Raw genomic sequence first — 24994 nt, forward strand, 5'->3', positions numbered from 1 at the left:
GATCGGCCCCGTGCGGCCCGACCCGGCGGCGGCGGCGGAGGAGACCCGGCACTCGGGGTCCCCCGCTCCCCCCGCTATTGTGGGGGAGGGGAGGGGGCCCCACCCGGCACACTCGTGGGGGTGGGGGACACTCAGGGCGGGGACAGACCCCACCCGCCCAGCCGGGGGGACCCCCGGGCACGGGGAGGAGGGGGGGGGAGAGGGGAAACCCGGACACCACCCCCACACTGGGGGGGGGCTGGGGCGCCCCCTTCACACGTGGGGAGGGGCCGGGACCCCCTCCCGGGGGGGGATCCCACCCCACACCCCGGGGGGGAGATTGGGGACCCCCGGGCACGGGTGGGAGGGGAAGCACGGCCCCCCCCCCATGAACTGTGGGGGAGGGATGGCCCCCCCCCAAACACCCAGGGCCCCCCCCGGACACCCAGAGCCCCCGACACAGCCTCCAGCCCTGCAGGATTCCCCTGGCCAGGTGGGAGCGGGGCCCCCCACCTGTGCCCCACCATGGGGGGACAGGGACAAAAGCGGGGGGGGGCCATGCACCGATGGGACCCCGGGCTCGGGGGCCACAGCTGGCCCGGCCCGGGCAGTGGGGGACACGGGGAGCCGCGGTGGCGGCGGTGCCGGAACAAAGGCTGGTGGCGGTGGCGGCGGTGGCGGCGAGGGGCCTCCCTTTGTGCAGCGGCGCCGGACGCCTGGGCCCCGCGAGGACCCGGCGGCTGCGGCCCTGCGCCCACCGCGGGGGGCTGAGCCCCATGGCCTCGCTCCRCCGCCCCACGCAGAGCAGCCCCACGGCTGCTCCCGGCGCCCACTGGCTCCCGGCCCCGCTGCGGCCCGCTGCCGGGAAGGGGCGCAAGGCTGGGAGCCAGCACCCGGGCCGGCAGCCAGCAGGGATGCAGCAGGAAAGCGGCCGCTTGGAGCAATTAGGCGATGAATAAATAAATCATCGGCGCTGGGAAACGCTAGCTCACCCCTCGGGAGATTCCCAGCACCGGCTGGGCAGCTCCCATGCTGGGGGCCTTGCATGCCTGCCCCCAGCAGCTCCCAGTCCATCCCAGTCCCCGGGGCAGGCAGGGGCTGGACGTGCTGCCCCCGGGGAGGCAGCCGAGGCCGAAGCTCGGGGTTGCGGCCGCTCGGGGGGCCGCGGGGCCGGGGCGAGGGGCGGCAGCCGGGGCTGCGCACGGCGCGGCGCCAGCCACAGCATCACTGCAAAGAGCCTTTATTGAGCCGGGCGGCGCCGGGCGGCGCGGAGCTCCCGGGGCGCGGGATGCAGCCCGGCCCCGTGCGGCCGGGCCGTTACCTGCGCGCAGCCYGCGTCCCGCTCGCTACCAGGAGCACAGCACCACCTCCCGCAGCGTCCGCCGGAGCTCCTGGCTCCGGAAGGCGTAGATGAGGGGGTCCACCACAGAGTTGCAGATGATGAGGATGAGGAAGAGGTTGAAGTAGCTGAAGAAGCACGTGCAGAAGGGGTTGGTGGGGCAGGTGACGATGAGGATGAGGTGGAAGAAGAAGGGCCCCCAGCAAACGAAGAAGACACCCAGCAGGATGGTGAGCGTCACGGCGCCCTTGAGGCTGCTGGTGCGGTAGACGGTGGGTTTCTTCTGCTGGCTGGAGATGCTGTGGAGGTGGTGGCGGGCCAGGGCGAACATGTGGATGTAGAGCACCAGCATGAGCACCAGCATGAAGAGGAAGAAGCCGATGAGGCAGAGGAGGATGGCGTTGCTGTGGTAGTAGGTGATGAAGACGGTGCTGGAGACGGTGCTGGCCAGCCAGACACTGGCCATGGTGACCACGGCCCGCTGCAGCGTCATGATGCTGTGGTAGCGCAGGGCGTAGAAGATGGTGATGTAGCGGTCCACGGCGATGACCCCCAGGAAGGAGAGGGAGGACACCACGGAGCTGCAGATGAGCATGTCGATGACGTTGTCCATGTGGCGGATGATGCTGGYGCGGATCACCAGCACGCCATGCTCCATGAGCAGCATGAAGAGCGTCTCCACCAGGTTGCTGACGCTCACCAGCATGTCGGAGACGGCCAGGCAGCAGATGAAGTAGTACATGGGCGAGTGCAGGTTCCTGTTCTTGAGGATGGCGGCGACCACCAGCACGTTCTCCACCAGGCTCACCAGGCCCAGCACGAGGAAGAGCTCGTTGGGGATGTCCAGCCCCTGGCAGCTGGCGCCGCCGGCCCCGGCCGTGGCGTTGCTCTGGTTGCCCTCGCTGGCGTTCCAGGGCTGGCGGAGCAGGCGCAGCGGGGCCAACATCGACATCGCGCCTGCCGCCGGCCTGGCACCCCCCCGGCTTGGGGCCCGCTGCACGGTGTGGACCAGCTGCCCCGCGCCGCCAGTGCTCGCCGCGGCCCCGCGAGAGCCTCTACCGCGACAGCTTTGGGCGGAGGGAAGCGGTGCCCACGGCTCCTGCCGCCCTGGGGTCCCGGCGGGCACGCGGTGCCAGAGACGCTCAGCTCCCCTCGCGCTGCTCCGCACCCCTGGTCTCCACGGGGATCCCAGGCGYCACGGCCGCTCACCTCCCCAGCCCTTGCCGGCTCCCCCGGAGCCGCGCTGCTCCCGGCCCACAGCGCTGGCTTAGCGGGAGTTATGGGGAAGAAAGGGCCCTTTCTCTGCCCTACTTTAAAGCCGGCTCCCTCGGCCCCTCCTCCGCGGAGGCCGGGCACGCACATGACGGCTCCGCGCCCCGCGGCGAGGGCAGCCACGCCGAGCCTGGGGCCGCCGGACCCCCAGCGCTGCCCTGGGGGAGCCTGTGCGCCCTGGGGTCTCCCATGCACCCTGGAGGATCCCATGCACCCTGGGGTCTCCCGTGCATTCTGGGGTGCCCATGCACCCTGGGGATCCCCCATGCATCCATGCATCCCGGGGCGCCTGTGCACCCCGGGGGGGGGGGTCGGTGCACCCCGGGGAGCCCAGCGGGGCCGCGCAGCCTCCCTGCTGCAGGAGCAGAGCGGCTCCTTCCCAGCCCGGTGCAAAGGGCAGAGCCGCTCACAGCTCTGGGTCTGCTCAGAGCCACGTCCCGCCGCAGATCTAGCCGCAGTCAGTCTGGCCCCTGCTGACCCCCATGATGTCCCCAGGGTTGCAGGGTGCCGGCTCAACCCTGCCAGGGTGCTCAYGGGCCCCAGGGCTCCTGCAAGGGCTCCGGTGGCCGCCCCAGCCGCAGTGGCACGCGGGGAAGGCATCGTGCCGCAGGGCAGGCCATGGAGCCCGATAGGGATCCTCAAAGGCCCTGTTTTCTCTGGGAGAAGAAACCGTCTGTCGATCCTGCCGGCCCCGGCTCCGCACGCTGCCACCCCACGGCACGAGAAGCTGCTCCGGGCGCTGGGACCCACGGGCGGACAAGATGCACCGCRGCGGCTTGCAAACGCCGAGCCCAGCCAGCAAAGTGACTAACCGCAGTCCCACGCCACGGCCTGCTCCCCGCGCCCTGCCTGCAGAGCCACCCGGCACCGCTCGGAGCAGCCCGGCGCTGCCGGCCCCGGAGCTGCACGGGGCCTTGGCTCCCTCCCGCGAGAGCCGGGGTGGCTGGGGAGGCGCGGGGCCCRGCTGACCGTCATGTGCCTTCGACTCCGTGTTGACGCCTGGAGCTGCACGGCTGCCAAGGAGCCGGTCACATCGGCACGAAAAGGCCGTTCCCGCTGCCGTTCCCCTGGCCGCTTCYGGCTGCCGAGGGCCCCTTCCCGGGGTGACCCTGCCGCCGATGAAAGCGCTTCTGTGCAGGCTGGGTGACCGCGCTGGGAAGGGCCCGTCCTCGCCCCGAGCGGCTCCTGAGCCAGCGCAGCAGGGACAGGCCAGGAATTGTTTCCAGTGCTCTGGCGAGCGGGAGCTGCCCGTCGTGCCCAGGCCGGTGGGTGCTCGCCCTGCCGCCAGGCTGCTGCAGGTGGCAGCCGCTGCCCCAGGAGCAGCGAGGCCGGGTTGGGAGCTGAGCCCGGCTCTCCAGCACGCCCCAGGTGCCGAGGCAAACCCAGCTGGGCGCCCCTACGCAGGGCTGCGCTCAGCCCCAGCCCCCCGGGAAGACGGTGTCCCCCACCATGTCCCAGCACTGGGTCTTCCCGGGCAGCAAGCAGCCCAGGCTGGCAGGGAACGGGCGCACGAGGAGGCCAGACCCACAGGCACTGGCTTCCCCTCTTGGCTGTTCCTCTGCTACACAGTGCACCCATATGTGCAATGAACTTCAGCTTTATCAACAGAGCCTTTGAGAGCAAAGCCATAAAACGCCCAGTCTGCAACTTCGGAGAGCGCAAACCGAGCCAGCAGCAGCGGCACAAGCCCGGGGAGGGGATGGGTGCTCCTCCCCGTGGGGCAGAGCCCCTTCGCTCTCCTGCCTGGGACGTGCCAGGGGCAGGACCGGGCCTCCAGCGCAGAGCTTGGGTGCGGGCCAGCGCAGACCGAGGGCTCGGGGCAGCCTTCCCCGGCCCCAGTGCTGTGGGAACCCACCCACCCTGCGCGGGACGCCTGATGCCCGGTGCTCAGAGACTCCCGCTCCCGGGAGCGGATGCAGCACGGGCAGCGGCTGGAGCAGGCACTGCAACAGAGCGCGAGGATTTTTCTGGACAGCACAGCCTGGCTCAGCATTAGGGAGCCACATACACTGTTACACAGCAGAAATGTAAAAGCTTTTGCTCATGGTTGCTGCCCGCAAGAGTTTTATTACAGCTGACCTCATTCCTGGCTCTGCACCCTTTTGTGCCCTGCTCGAAGGCAGCAAAACAGGGAAAAAAGAAACAAAAAAAAGGGGGCAGGGGGCATCCTTTCTGCTCCCGGCACGATCAACGGCTGCATCACAAACAAGAGCTGCTCCCTCTGCACCTCGGCAAGACCCACAGGGAGACCYGCAGCACCCAGGGCGCCGGGGTGCAGCCCACCCAAACACGGCTTGTTCCTTTACACTGCCAAGGGCTGGGTCGCAGCTCAAGCACAGCCCCAGTCCATCAGCGCCCCGAGACCCCGCGGGGACAGCACTGCGGCAGTGACCACTGAGCCCGCGCTTCGGCAAGCAGCAACCCTCGTAAGGCCTGGGGCGTCTCGGGGGGGAAGGAAGCTTCAGCCTGAAGGAAGTGGCAAAGAGCAAAAAGGGCTAGAGGGAAGAGGGCAAAAAAAGGCTATAGCCATTAAGCACGCCTCCCCTCCTGGGGGAGGGATGTTATAGATTAGCTCTGCCATTTTAAGGTAGTACCTAGCCCCGTGCCGAGAGATTTGACAGGTCAAGAGCCTACAGCGGCAGCCTCCACTGGCCAGAGCTCTTCCCCTGCACCAGGAAAGACCACAGCGAGCAGGCCTCTCCGGTTTGTGTGACTTTATTGGAGTGCGACACAAGTCAGGGGTGCGATTACACAGCGTTATGGTGGAAGATGCACGCGCTCAGCTCAGTCCCAGTCTGCATCGCCTTCGGGATTGTCGTCTCGTGGGGGCTCCTGAAACTGGATGTTTGCCAGCATGTCCCGCATGGCTGCCATGAGCCTGTTCACCCCCTGGTTAAGGTCCTGCCCTGCTCCAGCCTCTTCGTCCCCATCGTGTCTGATGTCCCCCTGCAAGAGAGCAGAGCCAGAGTATCCAGCTGTGGAGCCGCCTGTCTGCAGCAAACAGGCAACGAGGCAACATTGCCTGCCAGGGAGAATCAGGCTGTTCTGCAACCTGACGTTTATGAACTGCATATGCCAAGAGCCACTCCCTTTGCAGAAACACTGTGCAGTAGATACTTCTGCCTGTACTGAAAGTAGAAGTGTGCTCAGATTTGCCAGCAGCAGCTGACTGCACATACCTGTAAGTTAAAGTTTGGCAATAGCGATCGGAAGAAGAGAGATAAAGTGCTTTCATTGGATGGATGATTCGTTCTGAAAGAGAAAAGTCACACAACACCATTAAGGGGGTAATTTGATATTTGACCTTTCGGCCCTCATTTGGGCTGAGACAGCGCAGAGAAGCTGGAGAGGACCACGCTGTCAGTACCAACACACAGCACCTCCCCGAGCCGGCCCAGGCAGTCGGGCTTCCCCAAAGCAAGGCTGGGGGAGTCACAGGGATTTGCTTGCCCCAGGCAGCCAGCAGCTGGCCAGCGTCAGGGCAGAGCAGTCATTAAAGGCGCTACCAGGTTTCCTTCAAGCAGGGTCAGTGTGTGAGACGTACCAGCTTCACCTGAACAGTCTTTGCACGCTGTGGCTGGCTGCGATTAAATCTGCATTATCCCAAACCACCTCATTTAAGAGATGCTAATGCCAACCAGCATTTTTCAACAGCCTTTGTCTTAATGGCTGTGAATAGCTGCTGTCTCCGGTGGTGACCACCAGCCATAAGCAAAAGCAGTAGGACAAGTCCTGCCTGTATAATTTGCCTGTCAGTGAGAGTCACAAGCCAGGCTCTTACATGGAGGACGGTGACAACATCAGCTCCGAGCGCCGAGCACTCAGGCRTACATGTTGGGAACACGCTAGCTGTGCCAGTGCAGAAACAAGGGGTGCGAAAGGTACCTTTCTGGTCTGGTGTAGGAAATTATGGAGTCCAAGGGAGGTAAGGGGTCAAACCCCATCACAGGCTGCGATGTCACCTCCTGGAGAGGGGAGAAAGAAAGAGGTGAAGGTTGTGCTGCTGCCAGCAGCAAACACCAAGGCGTGGAGACAGTCGGACCACTTGGACAGGCCTTAATCTGGGGGAGCGCAACAGAGCCAGGCACCAGCTGCAGTCTGGACAGCTACACATGCCCCTGTGCGCCTTAATCTGAGGTGTCCCAGCAAACCCTGCAAACAGTGAAGGCACTTTGAGGTCATGTGGATGTTTATTTTTGCCGTGCCAGAATGTCTTTGTACATGGCTAATCCCAAAAGCAGGATGGGAAACCTCAGTGGAAAACATGCTGGACTGCTTGGGCAAACAAGCCATGACAAGCGAGACCAAGGGACTTCCATTAGCTGTCAGTGCAATATYGCTAAGTTTGGGACATGCTTTGGACCTTGCTTTCTCATCTTTTCCTGCAGCAGCACAGCATGCACCAGCATTTCCATGAACCAAGCACGGCGTTCTTGCTGCCAGCATCCTAAGGGCAGCACAAGGGGACACAGCAGCAAGCTGAAGTCCCCTTCTTCTGTGGGGCACAAGGAACTGCTAAGTTTGGCAAAGTAACCTCTCTACGTGTCCCCTCTGGGACCCCTCCAGCAGCTGTGGTTTAAGACATGCTCAGCATTTGCATGCGTAACAGGGATGCAAATGCCATCACATCGCACACAGCAATGTCATCTGTGCCGCCTTAAGACCCCTCACCAGAGGCAGAGCTGCTGTGGCTTCCTTCATCTCCGAGAGGATCACATGTCGGTAGATATTCCTGGGTGCACTCTGGTATCGCATCTTCCTCCTAAGGCAGGAAGGGAGACAGAGGATTTCTGCTGAGGGACTGCACAGAACACACCTCAGCACAACAAGCTTTTCTTTTCTGCCTCTCCAGGTGCAAAGTCAGCTTCATCCCTGGTTCTGCTGGGACTTGCCACATCGGAAAGAGCTGGTCTAAGGCAAAGCCAAAGTCGCTTAGCGGCTGCTGACCTCTAGATGAAAGAGCAGAAGGCTCAGAGACACTGCACAGATATCTCTCACCACCTCTCTGCAGGTCAGCAGAGCAAATGAATTTCAGTTCAGGACAACACTTAATGCCTCCCTCTCCAGCCTCTCAGAGCTGGAAGTTGTTCGAAGCACTTGCCTGCCCTGTGTGCTAAATGCCTTCGAGCCAGTGCAGTCATCGTCTGCCACTCCCAGGCAATAACAACCCCTTCGTCTCCTCCACGCTGCTTCCAAGGCACACGCAACAGCTGAGGCTGGAGGAAGCTAGTGCAGCACACGTTCCCCAACGAGCAAGAGCTACAGCTCTTAATTCACCTTTGTGCAAAGCCAGGAAGAAGAGAGCCTCTGCCTTCCTGGYGTCACAGCTTAACCCTCAGCATCAGCAGCTTTGGGGCTCTGAGCCAGCACCAAAGTCACTGCCGCCCAGAGGAGAACTTCTCTCTCGTCTGAAGAACTCCCCGGCCTGGTCTGTCCCAGTGTTTCTGCACCCACGTGCAGTACAAGAGCCGTTCATCTCCGCCTACCGCACTTACTTGTGCTCACACTCCTCCACCAGCGGGTCCCTGGCATCCACCTTGCATAACACTTCATGGACGTTTGTCTCCAGCCAAGCCATGACAGCGGGGTCCTTCCACAGGGAGTGAGTCCTTCCCACGTAGAGGGATGTCAGCTGGTTCAAGGCAGGAGGCTGGCTGTAGGAGACAGTTATTATTCAGGGCCCCTTCCTTCCTCCTGCCTGCAGGTACCTGTGCTGTCTGGAAAGGGCTCAACTCTGGACTGTGCTTCAGTGCRAGAACATGAAGAGAGGAACCACAGGCTCCCAGCTTTGCTATTTGCATCTAYGTTCACCAGTTTTTCTGCCTCTGTCTATTTTTGGGACAAGCATAGCCCTACGATGAAAGTTCTACTGCCTTTACCCGAGGGGGAGACCATTCATGTGTTTACAGGACCACGTGTCAGGGAAACGCAGACCGGCAGGAGACAGCCTGCCCCAAAAGCATGCACACATTGTTCTGCTACTACATGTATCAACAAGCTACAGTATGAACTTCTGACCCATCTATATTAAGGTGAGGCAGGTCTATGAGACTTATCTGGAAGCTTTTATGGGAATCCATTATCAAAGCATCTGATAGCCTCTCAGCATGTCCTATTCAGAAAGGGTAGATATTCTCCTCCACAGTTTATAACTCCATTAACTGCCTGAGCAAGCAAGAGCCTCACTACCAGAAGAATTGATTCCTTCTATTTAATAAGAACATCTCCAGGTCTTACCTTATCTGAGCGTTCAGCCCAAAAAAGGAATGGGATGTGACCCTGGCATCTGCCTGCACACTGCAGTGATCCAGCAACGGCATAAGAACTGCAGGAGAAAGTCACATAGCTCATTTTCAACAGACTGCCGAGAAGTGCCATGGGAGCCACCAGGCAACCCTGCCAGGGCTGCGGAGAGACAGGCCCCCATCCAGGGAGGGCAAGTCTCCCAACAGGTTGGGGCACTGAATGAGAACCAATGCAAAGGGACGCTGCCAGCTTCACAGCTGGAGTTTATGCTGTGTTTTATTCTCCGTGTGGATGATGGAAACAGATCCAAAGGAAAGAAAAAAAAAGCCACCAACAAACTTTTTCCAGTGAAATAAGGTGCAATTCTATGCAATTAATGCTGCTGGCCTTTGAACTTGAACAAGGGTTTCATTTCAGTCACCATGACAAGCACCAAAAAAAGATGTTTTCAGCCAACACAAACTAAAGCTCTGTTCAAAAGCTGGTTGTTCCTGCGTATAAAAGCACACTCTCCCTGGCACTGTGTCCCCCCTCTGGGCCTGGAGGGGCTGCATATCTCCTTTCAGGGACAGGAGCCCTAACTGGATAAAAGCAAGAGTGATGGGTACCCATACAGACCACATCTAAAGCACAGCAATGCCTTAGAGGGAGAGCTGAGAGAGACTTGCTGTCTCTGCTCCGAGGACCCCTGTGGTAAAGCATTTTCCTGCTCCAAGATCTCAGTTCTCACCCTCCCCCAACTCGCGTGGCCGTGACTATCTACAGTGAAGGGGCATCAGCTGCTCTGACAGGAGGGTGAACAGCAGAGAGAACAGTTGCTGATCTCTTCCTAACACATGGCAGACTCACAGCTGTGTCGGCCCTATCCGATTCCACTGCTCGTTCTCTCTGGCCCTGCCAAGGTGCAGGGCAGAAAGGCTGAACCCCACCGCTGCCCACGGCAGGCTGCAGGTACATCTTGGACTCTTACAGCAGTACCTGTCACTGCTGATCCGCATGACCCATGTCATCCCTCTGAGTCTGGGCTCCTGTCTCACACAGACCGTGGCAGACACCATTTGCAACACACGGCCAAACTGTTGCTTCTGTTTTCGACTGCCTGAAACCCTCGTTTGCTTTTGCAGGTGAAGACAGTGACAAAGCCTGTGGGGACGGACTTACCGGTGGGGACAGTCTTACCGCTTGGGAACATGATCAGCGCAAGCTGGATGAGCCGGGCAGCTCTCTCCCGGGCTTGGCTTAGCTCCAGCTCTGAGCGCTCCTCCTGCTGGCTCAGGAAGAAATAGGCCAGYGGAACTGAGAAGGCAAAATTGGGGAGCTGGGACAAATTCCGGTGACTCTGCGGGATCAAAGGGATAGATTTAGTAAGAAATGAAGACATGCAGRATGATCTCAACACGGCTGAGCTTGGCTTGGTGTTCCCACAACTGAGAAAGCAATTTTGAGTTCACACAACTGTTTAGAAGGTACCAGGATTACAAGAAAACAAGCACCCTAGCTTTTATGGGTCATTCTGGTGACCTCAGGATGCCAGCCTGCCCATGAGACAGCCCCCAAAGGGTTAAGCCGGTTATGAAAACCACATGCAATGTAGCTCAGAGGGTCTACTTTGGAGAGAAATTGCAGGGGGTAACTTTTACACAGCTCTAGAGACACAAGTGTTTTTCCCCTCATGCTCCATGGCACAGCTTTCCCCCTCTTCCAGCCCAACTCACATGGAGACAGCCCACTGAAGAGCCCCAAGCTCCAGGAATGAGCTCCCTCCTTGTTCTGCCTTGTCTCTCGCCAGGGTGGCCTGTTGGCAACTCACCTCCCACTCCTGGAACATGCGCGTCAGGAAGCCGTATTCTCTAGCTCGAAGRGACAGAAAATCAATCAACAGCAGTACACACAGCGGGTCGTTCTCTGGATCAAGGCTTCAGAGAGAGGCAAGCACAATGGGAGGAACCAAAATAAGTGTCACAGAAGCTTAAGTAGCTGCCCTCATTTCTAAGTCAAACAAGACTTTCCCACCAGCATCCAGAAAGCTTCCATGACTCAGTAAATGGAGATGAGAACAAAATCATCCCCACATGGCCAGAAGGGCTGTGCCTGCCCCTCCTGGGTCCACATTCCTGCAGAGGGGTGATGGGCCCTCCATGCAACCACACAGGAGGAAGATCAAGGGCCATACAAATACAGCAGGTTGAAGCCACTGTTGCACGTATGCTCTGCAAAGACTCTGGGCTCTGCCAGGCCCTTCTCCGTATCAGGCAGGCCCACAGCTCAGTAGTGGAGAGGGCCTCACTTTTCTGGAGGAAATGTGGATGAAGCAATCCACTGGGGTCCTTACCTCAGAATCAGCTTGCAGAACTCCAGGGCTGTCCGAGGACAGCCTCTCTTCTCCAGGAACATCAGGTGTTTGAAGAGAGCCAGGTAGAAAGCTCTGCATAGACAGAATAAGAACAGGTTTTAGAAGCCAAATTTAGAGAAGAGCACCTCATTYCATTCAAGGATAGGAACCCAGTCAGCCTGAACGCCTCCTCGCTCAGGTCTCAGTGCAGCTGTGCAGCCAAGCAGGACCCAGGAAACCCATTCTAGTGCTTCAACACAGAGTACCAGAGACCCTCCACAAAGGAGGCTCCAGATTCTCATCTCAGATTTTTGATCTTCATGCCATTGTACAAGCAGGGAGATGACAAAACTGTGGCCTATTTCACCTCTGCTCTGCAAGGCCCCATAGCCTTGTGCACACCACAGCACCAGGTCTGATGATTCAGGACAAAAGAAATAAGTAAATCCCTAAAGCCTGCATCCTGCAGGCTTAGCACAACCATGCCTCAGCCTTTGTCCCAGCCTGCTCAGTGCTACGAGAGGACAGTGACACAGCGTGTGCATGACCACGTGTACATGGGGGGAAGGACTAACATCCCACCTGGGTAAGATATAGATCACAGTGTTCAGGTAACAGACAGCACAAAGTCTGTCAGCGAGCGGGAACTGGAAACCTGAGCAAACTCAAGGTATAGAGATTTGGGAGAGATTACTTAGGTCAGCTGACTGGAAAATTCCCAGAATAAAGTCACCTTTCTCCGCAGCTGCATAACTGTCAATATTATATAAACAGCCAGGCCTAGATAAGTGCAAGTGCTGGGAACAAGGGCCGAGCGGACAGCACACAGGAGACCGAACACAGACTTAAATCTACAGTATTTCTGYGACAAAAACAAATGCCTTGTTACAGTAACAGGTAATAACTGTACTGAAAAGGACACTGACAGGGAGGAAAAACTAATGCTCAGATGAGAAATCCCTCAGGAAAGAGGGTACTTTACAGAAAATTTCAGTCTTTCTCAGTGAAGTGACCTAGCGGAGCAAGAGCTGCTGGTGTCTCCAGTACCTGCACCCTTCTCACAAGCACTGCCTGTGTYTACAGATGTTTCGCCTTTGTCCCTTTTGCCAAGGGACATTGCCATTGACTGCTGAGTGGAGTGGCAAAACTCATTCTGACAGAAAGGGGCATTCAAGGTCCCTAGCCACCGCCTGCAAGTGTAGATGACGCAGCAGATGCTGTAAATCTGGGTCTCCATGTCCAAAGTAGGCCATCAGCACACCGGCAACTGCTCTCCAGCAGACACGCAGGAGGCAGGTGAACCGCCTACCTGTTCTCCGGTCGCCGGTAGTCAAGCCTGCAGCTTCCGCTGGTGAGACTGAAGACGGGGTGAAACGCACACTCCAGGCTGTACAGCGCCCTCTCTGCACACAGCACGAACACCATCAGGGCATGCCAACATCTCGGCACAGCATGCTTTCCCCGCACCCCCGTGTTCCCCATATGGCAGTCAATTTGGCCGGGACACTGATAATTATTGAGGGCTCAGGAGTCCACAGGCCATGAAATAAGCTTGTTTCACTCCCTAGCAAGGTGTGAAACTACTGTAGAATATGTGGTCCCAGTAGAGACCCAGGCAAGCGAGCACTGTTACCCTTCTGCAGGCACTAGATCATGCTCTGGTTGCAAAAAGTAACTCTTCTGGAGGAGGTCCGGGCTACAATTGCCTCTGCCACAACCATCTTCAGAGGTGGAAGCCAAAAATCCTGTCCTCACTGTGTCTCTGGCCTCTCCTATCATGCTGAAGAACGCATACCTGAGTAACTAAATGCCACATCTCAAACACTTCAGAGTGCAGTACAGCAGTTTGAGGGGCAGCTATCCTCCAGRATGCCTCCTTCCCCACTCCAGTCTGTGGTGCTCGAAGGAGCAGAGCTTAACATGCTGGTCATAGGAAGGCAAAGCACCCTGGCCTGGAGAGTTGGCACACTCCCTGCAGATGGAGTAGGCTTCCTGCAGCGGTCCCTCACACTGCAGTACTCGACAGTTACTAAGTCAACAGGCTCTCTTCCTGGAAGGGGCTTCTTACAGGTGAGATTTCAGCAACTCTTGCTGTCCAGACAACTCTTTCATTCATTTTAAAGGTGAAAGTCAATGTGCTTTGCCACAGACAAGCATGTCAGGCGCTCTTTACTCTTTACTCAAAAGCCTCCAGCAAAAGCTGCTACTCTGAAGGACGGCATGAGGCTGAGTGCTCACAGCCACAGAGTCACAACACAGAGCTGAACAAACCCTTCTAATTTGCTATTGCTTTGTTGAAACCATAACAAAACTGAACCACACCTACTCACACCTACTCCTCATTTCAGCTCTTACCTATGAGGTCACGGGCCATCTCCTGATCCTCCTGCATGCGACATACATCACTGAGCTGCAGAAGTGAGTCCACGTGGTACGGGTTCATCTGAAGCAATAGCTACAGAAGAGCAGGAGCTTGGTTACGTGATGGCACGAATCACTGGTTTCTGGGGCATTTTGCCTACAAGGCAAGCTCTGTAAGCACGGCAGGAAGGCAAATACCCTGACATAGCACATAAGAGAAAGGGACTATTCTTGCCTCTAGGTCTGAAGGCAAAGGAATCCTGTCCCACACCATCAGAGAGCTAATGTTAATACTATAGCTCAAGGCTGGGCTATACCTCATTTGTAAGGCTAAAATTACAGATTAAAACAACACAAAAACAACCACACTGGGTCAGGCTACAGGTCCATCTTGCCCAGCACCCTGTCTCCAGAAGTAGATGCCTGGGAAAGAGGACAAGAAACAGGAGAACGAGATGAGTCCCAGCATACTCTCTAAGCTGCCAACCACTAGGGGTTCAGGGACTCCCACTGTCAGAGATGCCATCTTATATTAATTGCCTTCAGTGGAGTTTCCTCTCATGAATTTGTTCACTTATTGACCCGGGTAACTTTTCTGCGCCCACACTCTGTGATACAGAGATCTATCCACAGCTTAAATGCACGCTGCGAAGAACTTCCTTCGATCCGAATCTGTCGGCTTCGTCCTTGTGTTAGAAAGGACAGCAGCTAGATCTCTCCCCACCCCATGCAGGATTTGAGACCTCTGTCGCAGCTTCCCTCAGGCACCTCCCTCCGAATGGAGTCCCAGCCAACCCCGCTTTTCTAGCACAGAGGCTGTGCCAGGCTTTTGATCATCTTTTCTGCCCTTTTCTGAATCTCTCTCAGTTACTACATCCTTTTGAAGGTGGAGGGCCCACAGCTGCACAGAACATTCAAGATGCAGCCACCAGGTATAATTACATCTTTGTTTTGTTCTCTATCCCTTTCTAACAATTCTTAACATTTGATTAGGCTTTTGCTCTCCTCTGGGCACTGAGAGGATGTTTTCACACATCTATTAAAATTTCAGGATTCAGGTCCTGAATGGTAATGGAAATAAAATGTTTTTTCCAGGCTTGTGAATACCAGAAGTATAAGTTTAACCATACCTCAAAGAACTCTTCATTCACTTATTATACATTCCCTATTTTTACTAAGTACTTAAAACTCAGGTTCAATATGAAAATACTGGAGTTACGTCAAAACTCCTCAATGTCTAGGTTTTTTTCTCCCCCAAAATGAAAAACATGTCTTCAAAAATTCCACAAGTCATACATCTGCAGAGTGATGGCCAATGTTCCCACCTACAGTATACAGCTTTCATATTCCAGGCTGCTTTAGCCCAGTGCCTTTGCCTCAGGGCCACTTGCCTAACTTGCTTCTCATTGCTTTCTCTAGGTCCCCATCCAGCCCTTCTTCTCAGAAGGGATGGAAAATCCAGTATCATAGTGATGGGAAAAATGCTCTTAATAATAAGCACTTAAAGCTTCACCAACAAGACCCTTCTAACCCACTGGCAAAAGCAGAAGAAAAAAAAATGACCCTGACCCTGAAAAAAAATGTTTTGTATCTTGCATGCAACCATAGCAGTGAAGCAGATAGGGGCTCAGGCTACAGAGAGATTGTGGCTGTCACAGGTAAGTTGTTGGGGATTTTGAAGTACTTCTAGCATCATCAAACCCTTGTCTATTAGATTTTCCCCTTGAAAGAGAAAGGGAAGACTAAAGCTGTAGGAACATCTTTAAACATAGCCAGGCCACTTTATAGAGATGGAACATAAGGACTGAAATGCATCACAGAAAACCTGTCCAGCTCTGCACATCCACACGAGTCCATATTTGACCTGGCCTCAGGACTGGATCCCAGGTCGAGTACTACTGCACAGGAACTATCTTGCATCATTTAATACGAATGCTTCAGTCTAATTAAAAGCAGAATCAATAAGTTCAAGAGAGCAGTGGCTATGAGCAGAGGGTGGGAAAGTGGGAGGAAGTAAGTTTTATTCAGTGGACAACGGCCTCTTTAAGAAACTTCTCTAGTGCATGTATCCGAGCTCACGTGGCCAGGGTTTTCAGAGCAAAAATACCTCAATTATGGTTCAGTAGGGTGCAGAGCAATTTCACTGTTGCTTATCATTACAAACTATAAATGTTACCATACAGTTTAATGAGCTTGGACACGCTTGAAGAACTTTCAACACAAAGACTGTTTTGCTGAAATACCAAGAAAAGACACAGTTTTCATCTATGCAAGAGTTTATAAATAGAACAACTGTTAGTTTAGATTCCCTGTTAAAGAACAGTTTATACAATATTTTTCCTTTCCCAGCTGAAGAGTTGAGACAAGGGAGCTTTATTCCTACCCCTCCAGCCAAACGTCCAGTTCCTACAGGCTCCTCTTCCACATGGCTACCTGACATGCTCTCTCGGCAGAGCCACCAAGGCTTGGTCACCAGGGACAGAATCTCATTTGCACCACTTTGGTCACTTGTATTATTTAAAGGTGAAAACAGAGGTCGGCAAGCTGCCTTGCCCCACGCAGAGATGCACATGGGACACCACTACTCAAAATGAGACTGCCAAAAAATGAGCACTAGAATGCATCAGCCCACCTCGCCTGCCAGAGAAAGGGGCTGCAGGAAGCACAGGATGTAACAGCATGGGCATCCCAACTTCACAACATACCACAATGTTGTTGGGGTCCATGGACTCCACAGCATCCAGGAACTTGAACTGCACTTGCTGGTACTCGCGATGGTGCTCAAACGTGAAGTACTGCACTCCCCTCCTTGTCTCCACCAGCTGCATGGCGATACCTAGAGAGTGCACGGGAGACGTGGGTACCGCTGCTGCAGCCTGTGACGCAACATTTCTTAAAACATGGAAAGCTTGTTCACATCACTGGGTCCAAAGCCAGGTGTATTTTCAGAAATCCCCAGAGTTTCACTCCTTTTCTTCCTCCCATGAACCAAAGTCCCAAACCCACCTCAAAAGCCCAGACAACTTGCTCTCTCCACACATATTTCTCACAACCCAGCAAGACTGCTGTGGGAAGGGAAGTACATATCACCTGCAAACTCCAAGGGGGGAGAAAAAAAGCTCAAATGCTAAGATACAATACGACAGAAAGTCCTTCTCCCCCTTGAGAAAGGGCATATTTCCATCAGCTGACATGCAGTTTGGTTTCTGCATCAGCCAGTGCAAAGCCTGGGCCTGGCAGCTGATGAAAGAAGCTCCAGTTTCCGTGCACTCAGGCTCTAGGAAGAGTCGGGCTGGCAGAAGCAGATGTCTGTGCCAGCACTGGCACAGGAGCGACGCACCCCGTCGGCTAGCAGCAGAGCGCTGCTCCAGGAGGTAGCGGCGAAAGCCTCACCTGTTTTGCTGTAACGTGGCCAGGTGTTCTTGGGAGCTGTCAGCCACGTGCTGCGGACGTACTGGCGCTGCCTTTGCCTTGGCCTAAGGAAACAAACACGACAGCTCACAGTTTCTCTGTATTACCAGAATGAGTAGGGCTAAAAAACAGCCAAAAAAAGGATGATTCAGGGAAAACTGCTTCTTCAGCTGAAGCCGGGCCACATGGAGCTTTTGGCCAGAGCTTTATCATGTTTGCCTTCAAGGCACTACATACCTTCACTTAGGCTTTTCCTTACTTTAACCATTCCTCCTTGGGCCAGCCAGCGCCTCCAGCATTTCCACTTCAATAGCTTCTTTCCCCCATTTTTACTCCTGCCAAGTTCTCAGTTGCTGCTTTGCCTCACACGGCTTCCCAGGACAAATTAAAGGGCCCTTCCCAGCAGGGCCTTCAAATGTCAACTGATTTAGTTTAAGCTATACTCACAGGTGCAACCAATGTATTGGTTCAGGGCAAGAGGAACTCATAAATCAAGACTACTCAAAGAAAGTCACATACTCCCTAGGTAAGGGACTATTTCTTTTTCCTCATGCACTCGATATCACCTCTGTTTTTAATCTCTCCTTGAAGGAGCCTAATTATTCCACAGACTCCTTCAGAGAAGGCTTCTTCTTCCACCATCAGTGCTCTGAGCTTACACCCTTCCTATGTGCACATTTTTTGACCAGTTCCTTAAAGCAGGGATCTTCTGGATAGTATCAGCCACACTGCAAATACCTAATTGCATAGAAATCTCAGACCCAAGAAGCAGTGGGTTCTCTGGGTCCTTCTGAGCAAGTGCACGAGACCACCTGGAAAGTATTCAGGTCCCACTCCACAAAACATCAGAGATTTTGGAATAGCAACAAATGACAAATGCTGGAGAAAGAAACATCTAACAGTCAATATTCTATGAATTCAAGCGAAAGGACTTCAGAAGGGCATTTGACAATAATGAGAGGGAAAATTAGCAGAACAAAAAACAACCACTAACAGAAGTCTGAAGGAACTTTACTCTCCCTCAGGAACGTCACAAAAAATATTATCCTATCCCCATTGTCACTATTAAATAAGACATCCTGAACACATCAGTGCCCTGAGTTTCCTGCACTGTCATGGCACTGGGGGTTCAGTAAGTGGTACCAGGGGAAGGACAAACACACTGTCTCAGACTCTGAAAAGATAATATTAAATTCTGGACTAACCTCTGATCACCAAGAACAGCCCGAGCCCCAAAGTATCTCTTCAACTCATTCTCTGGATTCAAGTTTCTGAAAAGTTTGAAACAAGAAAGAAAACCCACCATTGGTTAAACACAGACAAAAGTCTTCCGATGTCACGCTCTATCCCATTTCATCAACGCCAAGTATTCTGTACCTCTGAAGTGCCTTTGGAAGCCCCTGAACTGTCAGACACACCCCTGATCTGACACAACACACTGAAAGGAGACTGAAAAGTAGTGGTCAGAACAGGAGGTATCCAAATCCCTGTTCAGCCAGATGCATGCTTTCTTTGTGCTCTGCTCCAAAGATGGTGCTGAGCTAGGAATACTTCTACTGCCCTCTCCAGGGCACCTGGGGCCTTAGCCTGGGATATGCCCATGGACAGCCTCCATTCCGGAAAGCGTGCTTGGGGTATCTGTGTCTGGAAGACATGAGATGTCTGCTGCTGAGAGCAGCAGTGACAACGTGCAATGCGGGGCAAGCACCTTAACCACGGCAGAAAGGCTGGGAAGGAATAAAACGAATTTTTTAAAGAGATATCTTATGTCAAAGCATGACATCTACAGTTTCTTGACCTAACGCTTGGCCCAAAGATGTGAGATGTGTTTAAGAAGGGTTTCTCTCTGCCATCCGGTCAGGAAGACTCAAAGAAAGAGAGGGAAGAGGAAGGCAGAGATCCAGTACTGCCAGCCCTTAACTGCTCTGAGATTACCCAGTTCTCAAAGGTTTACAACTCATGTTTATTTGAGCTGAGAAGTCACTAAAGTTAAAAACATCTCTAGGTAAGCAAACATGCCTCGCTTTATCGAAATGTCCCTGAACAGGCTGAACTAGCAATGAGTGCCCACCAGGCCAGATTCAATTTTGACACAGTGTGATTGGAGGTTTCAAAACCTGGACTGACAAGTTGTCCCAGCCTACACACGTGCATGTTCTTGCCAGAAACAGGAAGAGCTACCAGTCTCTGCACCAGTCCAGGGCYCAGCAACATGCTGGACCCAACAACTGACCCATTCAAACAGGCTTCAGTGGAATATAGGCCAAGATGTGATGAATCTCTAGTCTGAGGCCAATTCACTCCTCAGCTTTTGGCTGCACTTGGCACTTAGTCCATTTCTGCTGATGGTCACATGTGGAAAAGCTTAGACAAGCCTAACTAGCTTTCCTGGTGAAATAGCTCCTGGTACTGTTTAGCCCTCTTTAGATGACAGCACATGCAGTATTGGGGCCTGCTGCTCACAGGAGCTGACTTGAATGCAGGCAGATATCTGAGCAGGTTAGTTTGAATTCAAAGCTTTATGCACTGAGGCTTTCAGCAGCTTTGTAGAAATTTTTCTACAAAGAATCACGGAATATTTTAGGCTGGAAGGGACCTCTGGAGGTCATTCTGGTCCAATCACCCACTCAAACCAGATACAAGAGCAGAAAATACCAGTCAGCACTAAAAACTGAACATAGCTCTAAAAACAGTGGTTAGAAATGGGGCTGCCCTCACAACCATTAGCACAACCCCTTTCAAGTAAGGTCCTGAATTCACAGCCAGATTAAACAGGCAGTGTCCTATCTCCCTTCTTGTGGACRGATATCCCTGTCACATCCAAAGCCAAAATCAGGAAGCAAAGAAAGCACTACCTGTGCTCTACATAGAGCAGAGGCCTGCTGTCAGCAATTATTCCGCTTTGGGTTTGTTGCGATAGCCCATTGGTATCCTCGATCTTCTCCAGAAGGCTGTCGATATCTTCCAGGTCATTGTCTTCCTTAAGATATGCACATGCAAAGACAATGTAATTGTTACGGAATGAGTCACTGCTGCACACAAGTCACCCAGAAGGAATCACACCCGGCTGCCTCCAGATCTTTTGGCTTGTCCCGATCCCAGCACTCTGTGCAATACTGGTGAGGACTAGCCCCTACTTCTCACCCAGCCGCTACCCCATCTCCCACCTCCGGTGCGCACACGCGCTCTCTCTCAATGGAGGCCCCCTGCTCTCCACCCAGTGCTCTTCATTTCCCACAGGAATCCCACCCCAGAGCCTGCCTTCACTGCCTGACTGCCACCAGAAGTGCCAGCCGCCGTTCTCCACTTGCTCAAGGTATCACAGGCCTTTTGCTCTTCACACTGTCATGAGTCTGGATGCACCAGCTAGTAAACATACCTAGCGTGGGCAAGAGTTGGCAGGCTTTCTGCAGACCTCATGCTCTGGGCCCAAACTAGATGGCCACAGTAGTCATTTCTGACATAACACAAAGCTTACAAGTCTGCGTATCTGGTCTCTAGTCTGCTCCTTTCTATCCATCATTCGCTATGCTCTAATTTATTTAAACTACAATCTTTAATTTCTAAAATACAATGAAATGTTGGGGTGCTGATTTTAATAATAAATATCTAAATAATCAGTCTTCACTGTCTGCTTCCCATGGAAGCACTAAGTTACTGCTGTGATCCTTGTGATAAGATATTAAACACTTGTGGGTTTTTAACCCATTTTTAATGTAATAATTGGTCACTTTCCCAGTTTGCTGATAACCAGGAGAATATACTCCATCAACACACATTAAACAGCTGTATAACATTTTTATTCATATTTTTCTCTATTTTCCCCCAAATGGCAAGTGATGCATTTCTTATGTAGCCAATTAACTTTCTCCTCATGATGTGCGTGGGTGGAATGTAGAATTCCATTCAAAACCCATAAACAGCATTCTGAGTTTGCCTTTATTAGCTAAATATAGCCACACTGTGTGTAGTGGATACATAAAAAAATTAATGTGTTTTGCATTTAAGTGATCGAACAAAGGTAGTATTATTTCTAGTTACCAAATCAAACGGCCTGTTTCCGGGGATTAAGTCTGCCTAGAGCTTAGAGCCGGCAGATGTCATCCTATTGCCCATTATTCTTGGACTGGGAGAAGAAACGGGCTTTCCTGCCATGTCACTCACTGATCGGTTTCTCAGCCTTAGCAAGCAGCTCCTGAACTTACCTGGGCGAATTCCCTGGGAGGAGGCAGGCAGCCTGGCACCTGCACAGGCAGTCACTGCTCACAACGGCCAGCTCAGCATTTCAGCACATCATGGCTCAATAGGTTTAGCAAAGGATTTCCCCCAAGTGAACAGTTAAGACTTTTAAACCTTAGCAGAAAATATTTCATCACTTTAATAATTTTATTTCTATTGAATTTAAATGATCAATGACTGCAATACATTTAGTTGCCTAGCCTATGTGACATATGTAAAGTATACTTCAATATAAAAATGTGTCTTATACAATTTACAATTTAATCCCCAACAAACACAGACACTGGGTGAAGTTCTTAACCCTCTTCAAGTGCACTTCGTTAGGGGTATACAACTCAGTCAAAGCGAATCAGTCCCCCTTGTTCCCTTCATCACTGAAAGGACAGGAACAAGTCCCACTGGAAGAGCACCTGGCAACAGGTTTGCTGATAATGCATTTGACACCGGCAGATGCTCTTGTCAGCATTTAGTTATTAGATGTCAAACCACAGAGAGGAAGGTGCATTGCTGCGCATGGAGGAGAAGCAGGCAAAGGTAACGTGACTCACTGCTTACTGACAGCAAGAGCTTTGTATGATTCTGCAGAGCTGGAAGAGCTACTTATGTAGGGCAAGCAAAGTATAATAAAAATGTAAAAACTCTCCCAACTCCTAAAGAGCCTCTTCCTGTGCAAAGCCTCAAAGTGTAGATGAAAGAAGATGCTGCTGTGAGGATTCCAGCTCTAACCATCTGCGGCAGACCTGAGCTAGTCCCACTTGCTTGAAGGACTATAATCAAAAGCTGTTGTTGTCATTTCATAATTTTAAAGGAGCACTACGTAAGAGGGAGCATTTTGGCCTCAAAACATTTTCTACTACCTTGTGAGTATTGATATTTTGTCAACCCCAATGCAGAAATTAGCAGGGCCGCTAAATCTCAGAACAAATGCAGACATACCAGAGTCTCGCCTGCTGAAGCCTTCTTGGTTTTCCTTTTCTTTTTTTTCTTTCGTGGCTTGTTACTTGACATAGGCTGCAAAGATAAAAGAAACAACTGCCAGAGCATGTCCACGGAATGCAGTGAGGAACGCTGCAAGGGGGAGAAGTGTGTTTCCACAGGGATCAGCACATCAAAAGGTCCCTCAAATGAAGCCAGTATTCATCCTTTCAAGTTTGCCAGCAAGCGGAAATCAAGACGCAAGGAAAAAAATAGAGGAAAGCACCAAGGGTTCACAAATGTAAGAGTTAAATCTCAACAGAACCTCATATGTGTCTAAGGCTACAGAATCAGAGAAGAAACAGTTCTTCCAAATACGACATATCTAAAATGTTTCATCCTTCTACTCCCGAGCGTAAACTGATTTGTCTTTCCAGTGAGCAAGACGGTTTCAGCAGTCTCTCTGATTACCACAGAAACTTACAGCTGCCTGAAAGCATCACGCAGTACAGGCTCCTCTCACTGCAGATGCAACTACTTCAGCTCACGACACTGCGTACCATTCTCCAACTTGACAGGCACGCTGTTATCTGTACCAGCCCTTCTCCAAGGCACACAGAGCTAAAAAATGCGTTTTTAGGATCGTCAGCTCTACAGAGGTAACAGCATTACGGTAACAGCTCTAAAGCTCCTGAGCTGTTTTCAGAACCAGGGGCATACACAGCCCCAATTCAGCTCTACCATGTGACAGGGAGACACATGCTGAGGGCTCCAGCGTGGCCCTGGCTCGGTCAGTTTGCTGCATAAAAACTTCAGAGTACACCTGCTTTTTCACTGCTATCTGGGAAACCCTAAATGAAAAAGCAGGTGTACTCTGAAGTTTTTTTGCAGCAAACTGTCTGGGCCAGGGCAGACTACAGGAAGGGCTCTTAACAGAAAATGAGAACAAAATACTGTAAGAAGGAAGGAAGTTTGATGTTTAATTTACATTGTTTGGGTTCTTCACATCATTCTCTTCAAAATAAATGCTTCACTGAACATTAACCCAAAAGCCCAGCCCCGTCCACAATGTAGAGCTAGTTAGTTGTGCAACGAAGGAAGCAGAGAAGCAATCTCTGTTTCAGAATCCCAGGGGTGCTTTCCTTCCCACATGCTTTGCATAACCTCAGTGCTCATGAGGACACATGGGCAGCAAAAACAGCACAAGGTCTTGCTCAGGGAGAYGTTCTGGGAACTTCCCCTTTGCAGCTGTAAAATATCCCCCTGGATCTGAGGCAGAAACACCTGCGTATTCTACAGGCTTCCTAACACAACCCTCAGCACCATACTGCTGATTCTGCTCCAGGTCTAGAGCCCGCAGCGAGAGCCTGGTCGGATTATGCAGCAATTCAGGAATAAGAACAAAAGGAACATGAAATCAGTCAGTCAGTCATCTTTCACTTGCTCTCTGAAGCAAAACTTCAATTAGTGTGTAGGCTTGTTACCCCCCAGCCAACAGACTGGGGCATTAACTCAGCAAGGTACAAGCTTTGGTACAAACGGGGAATATGGACAGCCTGCACTTCTGAACAAACGTTCAACATGCATCTACTTCTTATTTATTTTTAAGCTCCCTGCACGTGTCCCTGCCCCTGATGCTCACATTCTTAGTCTGTGACAAAACCCAGCCACGAGTGAAAAGAAACACTTCTCTGTCACTAACACAAAGCTGCTCAGCTCAAACACAGACAGGAAAATAAATGTGGCAGCCTTCTTTCCATACCTTGTGTGGCTACAGCCATCATCACTAGATAACTGCAATTTAGTTACCGTTTGGTCCTGCTGATCTGCATCTTCTCCATCCCTCTGTCCATCACCTTCTGTCTCTTCAGTTACAGGCACTCCACTGTTCCCTTCTGCTACATCTTGCTCTCTGAGCCTGGCATCTACTCGCTCCTCTCTGAATGATGGGTCATCCTCTGGCTCTTCATTGGTAATCTGTGCAAACAGATGAATAAGATGCAGACACAGCAGCACGTAGCTAGCTTCTGCCCTCTCCTGCTTCCAGGAGGACAGAACTTCAGAGATCTCTTCTGCTCACATCTGGAAGTGAAAGAGGAAAAATCCACAAATGTGACAGAAGCAGAGCAGGGCTCAGCTTCCCCAGTCACCTTCTCCAGCAGCTGGATGGGGGAAAACGGCTCACCTAAAGAGTGTTGCCTAGTGAGCACCTGGAATGGCCTAACATCCACTGACTTATCAGAAGGGAGCACAGGGCCATGACAGAGTGCCCACGACACAGCATCGCGGCAGAAAAACACGGCCCTCTCTGGACTCTGCTCTTCTTTGGGAAGAATCCAAAACCAGCCTTGGCCACACTCACGTAGCCAAGCCTTGGGGAAGGAGAGGTAACCACTGCCCAAGAGAACCGCTGGGGCTGGCCGAGGTGCCCAGAGAGGAGGGACCAGACTGCTCCACCAGGGACCCATCCGTGCCACGAGGGCTGACGTGACCCCAGAGCTTCAGCTCTGGGATCCTGCATGGTTGGGAGAGTGGCAGGAACGCTGCCAAGGACAGCTTCATCCCCCGCTTGACCACCCCCGATACTCAGCCCCAGCTCCAACAACACCCGTCTGCTCCACACAGCCCCCCCCGTCCCATGCCCTGCCCCCCCAGTGCAGCCACTCTCGTACAGCCCGCTGAACACTCGCAGCCCCCCTCCCCATGCCTGCCCCAGCTTGCACTGCTCAGCTCCTCCACTTCCTCCCAGTGCATCCAGCTCCTCCCAGTTCAGCCCCTGTTGCTGCCCCCTCAGGCCACTCTCCATCGCTCAGCCCACTGCCACCCCCAGTGCCCTCCTCTTCAAACCCCCAAGTCACCCTCAGTTCACCCCCCCAGACCCTCCAGTCACTGCCCCCCAT

The 24994-nt window shown here is 53.1% G+C and overlaps 2 protein-coding genes across 2 annotated transcripts; both read right to left on the bottom strand.

The window, feature by feature from the left end:
* Nucleotides 1-1204: 1204 nt before the first annotated feature.
* On the bottom strand, nt 1205-2304 carry MC1R (melanocortin 1 receptor). Its single transcript, XM_026084868.1, has one exon. It carries the CDS (start codon nt 2268-2270, stop codon nt 1326-1328), a length of 945 nt encoding a protein of 314 aa, XP_025940653.1. The 5' UTR covers nt 2271-2304; the 3' UTR covers nt 1205-1325.
* A 2985-nt stretch (nt 2305-5289) lies between these two features.
* TCF25 (transcription factor 25) lies at nt 5290-24900 on the bottom strand. The gene is made up of 18 exons (XM_026084838.1): nt 24802-24900; nt 23904-24131; nt 22116-22190; nt 19796-19920; nt 18146-18211; nt 16923-17005; nt 16235-16365; nt 13524-13623; nt 12478-12571; nt 11169-11261; nt 10647-10752; nt 10016-10175; nt 8828-8915; nt 8086-8244; nt 7262-7352; nt 6476-6555; nt 5770-5842; nt 5290-5536 (listed from the first exon to the last, which is right to left on the bottom strand). The coding sequence occupies exons 1-18, from the start codon at nt 24898-24900 to the stop codon at nt 5375-5377; spliced, it is 2013 nt and encodes a 670-aa protein (XP_025940623.1). The 3' UTR covers nt 5290-5374.
* Between the last annotated feature and the right edge of the window lie 94 nt (nt 24901-24994).

Source organism: Apteryx rowi, unplaced genomic scaffold (assembly GCF_003343035.1).
Source record: "Apteryx rowi isolate R43461 unplaced genomic scaffold, aptRow1 scaffold_651, whole genome shotgun sequence".
NCBI classification, from domain to species: Eukaryota; Metazoa; Chordata; class Aves; order Apterygiformes; family Apterygidae; genus Apteryx; species Apteryx rowi.